General features: G+C 38.0%; 2 protein-coding genes across 4 annotated transcripts; both read right to left on the reverse strand.

Moving 5' to 3' along the window:
• Positions 1 to 342: 342 nt before the first annotated feature.
• LOC18585873 (elongator complex protein 4-like) lies at positions 343 to 3849 on the reverse strand. 3 transcript variants are annotated; one of them, XM_007008929.3, is made up of 9 exons: positions 3692 to 3849; positions 2936 to 3097; positions 2582 to 2808; positions 2397 to 2472; positions 2008 to 2164; positions 1683 to 1761; positions 1321 to 1480; positions 1141 to 1232; positions 343 to 980 (listed from the first exon to the last, which is right to left on the reverse strand). In XM_007008929.3, the coding sequence occupies exons 2-9, from the start codon at positions 3066 to 3068 to the stop codon at positions 813 to 815; spliced, it is 1092 nt and encodes a 363-aa protein (XP_007008991.3). In that variant the 5' UTR covers positions 3069 to 3097; positions 3692 to 3849; the 3' UTR covers positions 343 to 812. The 3 variants fall into 3 exon arrangements, with proteins under 3 accessions (XP_007008991.3, XP_017984138.2, XP_017984139.2); XM_018128649.2 differs by having other exon boundaries at positions 2936 to 3151; positions 3692 to 3848; XM_018128650.2 differs by having other exon boundaries at positions 2936 to 3159; positions 3692 to 3842.
• A 294-nt stretch (positions 3850 to 4143) lies between these two features.
• LOC148760218 (uncharacterized) lies at positions 4144 to 6774 on the reverse strand. The gene has a single exon (XM_088810581.1). It carries the CDS (start codon positions 6695 to 6697, stop codon positions 4493 to 4495), a length of 2205 nt encoding a protein of 734 aa, XP_088666707.1. The 5' UTR covers positions 6698 to 6774; the 3' UTR covers positions 4144 to 4492.

Below are 6774 nucleotides of genomic sequence, written 5' to 3' on the forward strand. Positions count from 1 at the left end.
TTTGTAATTAATAATTAACTAATTACTAATTACTGTTTGTTTAAATATTATTTGTTATGCTATGCCACATAACGTTGTCATGTTATCATGGATGTTATAATAGATTATGAAAATCGTATGTTGATATGAAATAATGATATGATGATATAATATTTTTTACTCTTCACATTAGTGTTATGTTAAAATGATAAATGATGTTTTTATTAATAACAGTTACGTAAAATCTGAATAGAACATGAAACATTACTCAAAGCTTAAATAACAAATACGTTTTTAAATAAATTATTATAAATACTCGAATATTTGATTCATTAATTGATGTATAATTTTTTACCTAAAAAGTAAATTCGAATTCTTCCTCTCCGATTATAAGAAATAAAAATACTGTTGTAAAATGTTTACAGTAGTTTCTCTTGCGTAGTACACAACCAAAAGTTCCTCTAAGCAAAAAGGCCAATCCCAAAAGAAGAAAACAGGGGACCCCAGGATCACTTATAGCAAGCTAGCTTGGGTAATCAATAGAGTAAATTTGACTGTGTTCTTAGACTTTCCCACTTTACATAGCTTAGCAACCATCTCCTATCTGGCTCACCAAGAGGTTTGCTAGGGTACGCGACCACCTAGCATTAGAAAGAATCTGGCAGATAAGATCAACAACATATGTGGTTGTGGTTGTGGCTGGTCCTCAACTGCTCAGTCAGCTGGCTATCGGAAAACCTTATGTACTATGCAGTAAGGGTGGATTCTGTTCTTCATTTCTGACGGTTTCTCATTCTTATGGTGATTAGTTGACTGCTTCCTGAGTTATGCAGTCAAAAATCAAGGTTCCCAGTCTTGGAGGAACCAGAGCAACTGCCAGATGTGCCATACGAAGTTCCACTTGAACCATCGACAGGGGCCTGATTTAGACATTCTAAAACCAAAAACCTTCGCTTTTGTAACTTGATTGAAAAGGTTGTTGCATCAAGAATCACGGGAACCTGCTTACATTTGGACAAATGAGGTATATGATTAAGTAAAACAATGTAAAATAATGAGTGCAATAAGGCTACTGTGAGTAAATTTTCAGACCAAGGAGCTCCTAAGTTAGGAACCAATTAAGTTGGTACAACACTAGGATGAAGGGTAATGCTAATGAACCTGTGTGTTGATGCGTGCTACTTTGTGAACGTTGAGAAAGCCAACCATATCCTGGTAACCAGTAAGGAGTTGTGACAATTCCTTGTCTTCATCTGAGATATGCATCAAATGAGATCAATAAGTCAAGATACATTTGAAAATAATGCATACCATAAGCGCAAGGTACAGGCTGATATAAACCTGGGATTGCTTTGACAGAGAGCAACGTGTCTGCCATGTGCTGCCATCTTTTACAGAAGGACGGTGAGAGAAGAGAAGGTGGAAAGGTTATCAAGGCAACTGCATTTGAAGACCGTACCATGCTTTTGAGAGATCTAATAAATGAAAGCATATCCCATTCCTGCAAATGTATTACATTAACAGAAGCAATGGATTACATCTTTAAAATCAATGGATGTACCATAAAATGAATTTTAAAACTATGATTTCTACAGTCTAAAAGGTGCAAAATCATTTTCAAAAAATTCTTAACTTAGAAGAGAACTTTTCAATGAAGGAAGGAATTTATAATAATTAACAAATCATATGGGCTTGCTACTAACCATGTTGGAATACGCACACTGAGGAGCAGAAAATGATTGTATAGCAATTCGACCAGCACATGAGATGCTGCCATCATTTCTATAAGATAGCCAAAAGAGGGAAACCAATGACAAGTAAATATACAAAATAAAAAAAAAAGACATTAATGGCAAGTTAGTTGAGACACTAAAAATATGACTTCAGAACCTTAAACAGTATTCTCAATGGAGCTGTAAGAGAGATGACATAACCGGTAAAAATGAAACAAAAATTTACTAATATGGCAGCATAATCATATGTTTCCAAATATTATGAATATATGACCAAGAAAGCAAATGATGATACCGTGGATACTGAGATAAAAATGTTGCACTACGGTCTTGAAGAGCAGAAAGATTAGGAGAATCTTGGATGCTAACACAATCTACACGCTGTGCACTAAGAAAGTGTCTCTCTAGGGGCTTCCGCAAGTCAAATTCATTAGAGTACTCATGTTTACCATCTGCACCATAATAACATAAAGAGATATGAGTGTAGAACTCTCAAGGAGAGAATAGCATTAACATAGGTTAAGAACAGTGCACTTTCAAGCGAACACCCAATAATGCATAATGAGGTGAAAGAATAAATCTTGGCTTAACCTTAATTAAGACCCAAAACCAAGCTGCATTAACTTTTTGTTAAACCTACAAGTAAAAAGAAACATAGAATAATACCAGGGAAATAAAAACTACCTCTTTGGCCATCAAAATTTAGTTGACTTTCACCGAAGTACTTCTTATACTGCCAAGCAATTCTCAAGCCTTTCTCCTGCAAGTTTTTTGGAATATGCTATTCGCATTCTTAGCATTTACACATGAGATTTCAACAAGACTGAAAAAGATACAAATAGACAAAAGGGGGTCAAGATGAGGGGCACCTGATCTGGATCGTGTTTATGGGATTTCTCATCTTTGGATGCGGCAGGACTGGGCAAAGTGCCCAAAAACCCTCTTGGGTCTATGGCTGGACTAGCATAGAGAAGAGGTTGATTATGAACAAGTCCCTGAGACATGAAATTCCTCAACAAAAGCATGTGATGAGGTGCCTCTGCATCTTCCATCACCATAACTAGGCTTCCCAAAGGGAACCCGCCACCTAGTATCTCTACATATCAAGTAAAAACTACACAATAAGAGAACAAATCACACTAATCACATGAAAGAACTAGAAGAAAGCAAAGCCAGAAGAGAATGTTATGCAACAATAAGAATGAGGGAGTGTAGGACATTACTGTCAAGGTCAGATATCCCGGAAGATAGAAAGACCGTGCCATTTGGCCCACACTTGAGTCCGGGGCCTTGAGATGGGGCTGCAGCCGAAAGGTTTCGAGAGAAGCTACTGGTCCGAGTCTTGGCCGCAGCCATAGCAGTAGCAACAGTCAAGAATCAAGACACTACACAATTCAGTGAACAATAAGGCTGATGTAAGGCTTTCCTGATTCAAAGTCCTGCAATACTTAGTCAAAACAACCATAAAAAACAATAATAAATACTCATACTATAGAAAACCAAAAGCTGCTTCTTCTTTACATTAATAATTTAACATCCTTGAGGGGCTCTGGAACAGCAATGAAATCATATGAAAGAAAAAGCATATCAATGAAGCAAACTACATTCATAATAATCCTAATCTCATTATTAAAATTAAACATATTATATTTAACTCAAATTTGAGCTTTTTCTGCTCAGAGTTTTTTCCTTTTCAATTTCATCTGTAAGCATTCAACTACACCTTTGCTAAAACCAATCAACATGAAAAAAAAAAAAATCAATTTTCCTTAAGAACCCAAATTTTGTTAAGCCCTTTTCATTCTTCTTGCTCAATAAAACTTCTTTTCTCTTTTCATTCAAGCCTTTTATCAAAGAAATCGTGCGCAGTTCTTTAGTAAACTTTACCAAACATGAAAAGGCCCCAAAATAGTTTGTTTCTCTTTCACTTTCCTCGGGTTTTTCTAAGTAACCAAACAGAGTTAGAATCAAATTCTCACCGCCGGACTCTCTTTGAATTGTTCTGAAAGGAAGTATTATAGCAAACTTCTTCACGCTCTTCGCTTCAACGTTTCTCTGCTTCAGAGTTCCGCCGTTTTGCAGAGCAATTACGCGCCGTTTCTTTTCTTTTGTTATTCAACCCAAAGTTCTGTACGGGTTTTCGCCTCAAGCCGAAAAAACGCTCCGTATGGTTGTGGTTTGGGGTTGGCCCAGAGTACATGTTCATCTGGGCTAGAGCCCATGATCTCTCCTTCATAGGCCATATTGATCAAGCTTTCTTTATCTAGTTATGGGTTGGAACATATAGATGATTGGGCCCTCACTTTAGCCACCCAAAATGGATTAGGAGTACAAAATCATATCGGTAATCAAGTTCTTTTATTTCACGAGTGGGTTTAAAAGGTTCAGACCAATCTATTTAGAATAAATTATTTAGTTATGAACACCTTGGTGAATGAAAGTGAGCCTGAATCTTAACATTTATAAGAAAATTTGAGGCATCCAGTGAGAAAAAATGGGAGCAATTTCCATGCAAATTCTAACTTGATTTCTAGAAAGCAATAAAATATCAAAAACAAAAGCCATCATGTTCTATAAAAGAAAAGAACCTATTCTCTTCAGTCCATGGCTCAGCCTCTTCTCACACTTCATTCACAAAGCCAAAAAATGGCCACAAGTTTCTTCTTTTTTATTTTGTAGAAGTGGTATTTACTAAAGATCCAAGTGATGTACTGCTGGAATCCAAATCGCTTGCCCCCGTTTCAAACTGTGATGTACTACTGTTACTCTCCACATGTAAATTAGGACCAGGAACAGGGATGTACATATGATATTTCTCCATACATACAATCACCATGAGGATCAAGATTTTTCATTTCGGAATCCGCATTTTCCTGCATCTCCAATGCAAGCTTTAGCATCAGCACCACTTCATCCATCTCAGGCCATGTATTTCCCTCCAAACAGGTACAATAATAAGCAAGATCCATGAATCTCCGAAAACACCCTGGAGCTATCTTCCCCTTCAGATATGGATCAATGATATTATAAATGGTTCCTCTGTCTATGCACCGATGGACCCAATCAGCTAGATGTTGCTCATACTCGTCCAATGTTGGATCAAATACCTTTCTAGCACACAACACTTCAAATAAAACAACCCCAAACGAGTACACATCACTTTCTTTTGGAAGTCCACCATCTTTAAGATACTCTGGATCTAAACAACCGTTACTACCCTTCACTACTGAGTTTACTTTTTCCAAAGCTTTTGACGTGCTAGAGTATGAAAGTTGTGAACACATCTTGGACAACCCGAAATCAGACAGCTTACCAACCCATTTGTAGTCTAATAGAATATTGCTGCTCTTAACATCACTGTGAATTATTGCCGGCTTTACTCTAGTATGAAGGTAATGTAATCCACGAGCTGCATCAATACATATCTTTAGCCTCTGCTTCCATGGGAGTGGATCATACTCAGAACCATAAAGATGATCACGGAGTGTCCCGTTTTTCACGAGTTCAGATACAAGGATCATCTCATCTTTATCATTGCAAATCCCAAAAAGAGACACGAGATGTTGATGGCGCAGCTGGCAGAGCAATTGCAATTCGGTTTGGAACTTATTAAGTGCTTGTGCTGCATCTGGATTTAAGCGTTTGACAGCAACCAAGTTTCCATCATCGATAAACCCTTTGTACACATTTCCAGAACTACCTCTACCGATAAGCATGTTTGGATGAAAGTTGTTGGTAGCAACTTTGATCTGGGTTAGAGAAAATTGACGGTGAATTTCCTGAGAAAAAGCTGTTAGATGAAGTATCCTAGGGTGTTTTTCATCTCTCCAAGTAAATTCTGAACTATTGCTATCGTCTACACCGATGTGGTCAGAAACAGAGATACGAAATGATATTTCTCCGTAGATACATTCACCATGAGGATCAAGATCCTTTATTACCGAATCTGCTTTCTCTTGCATCTCCAATGCAAGCTCTAGCATGAGCTCCACTTCACCTATCTCAGGCCGTTTATCTCCCTCTTCATTAATACAGCAATGAGCGATGTCCACGAATATCTTGAAACACTCTGGAGCTATCTTCCCCTTCAAATATGGATCAATGATATTATAAATGGTTCCTTCGCCTATGCAGTGATGGATCCACTCACTTAAATTTACTTCACACCTATTTTGGCTTGGATCAATGGCCGGTCTAGCACACAACACTTCAAATAAAACAACCCCAAATGAGTACACATCACATTTTTCTGAAATTTCCGAATTCCGAAAATACTCTGGATCCAAATAACCAAAAGTACCCTTCACTTTTGACTCTATTTTTTCCAAAGCTTTTGACGTGTTATATGAAGGTTGTGGACGCATCTTGGACAACCCGAAATCAGAAACCTTACTAACCCATTTATCGTCCAAAAGAATATTGTTGCTCCTGACGTCACGGTGAATGACGGCATGTTTTGCTCCAGTATGAAGGTAATGTAATCCACGAGCTGCACCAATACATATCTCGAGCCTCTGCTTCCATGGGAGTGGATCATAACCACAACCATGGAGATGATCACGGAGTGATCCGTTTTTCATAAGTTCGCATACAACGATCTTCTCGTCCTTATCATTGCAATACCCGATAAGAGACACGAGATGTTGGTGGCGCAGCTGGCAGAGCAACTGCACTTCGGTTTGGAACTCCTTGACTCCTTCTACTTCATCTCGTCTGAGGCGTTTAACAGCAACCATGGTTCTATCATCAACAATCCCTTTGTACACATTTCCAAAAGCACCTTCACCGATGACTAAGTCTGGATGAAAGTTGTTGGTAGCAGCTCTGATCTCGGGTAAAGAAAATTGATGGCAAATTTCCTCAGGAAGAGCTACTGGATATTGAATCCTAGCGTGTTTTCCCTTACTTTTTTCTGATTTTCTATTGCCTGCTGCTTTCGTAAAGACTTTGAAGTAACCTGAAAGAAATTGTGAAGGATTTCCCATGTGGGAAGTAGTGAAGGAGAAAGGAGCAAGTCTGAATCTGGATTGATAGTTGTGGTGTAATCAAGGAGAAATCTTGC

Source organism: Theobroma cacao, chromosome 10, assembly GCF_053813885.1.
Source record: "Theobroma cacao isolate CCN51 chromosome 10, ASM5381388v1, whole genome shotgun sequence".
NCBI lineage: Eukaryota > Viridiplantae > Streptophyta > Magnoliopsida > Malvales > Malvaceae > Theobroma > Theobroma cacao.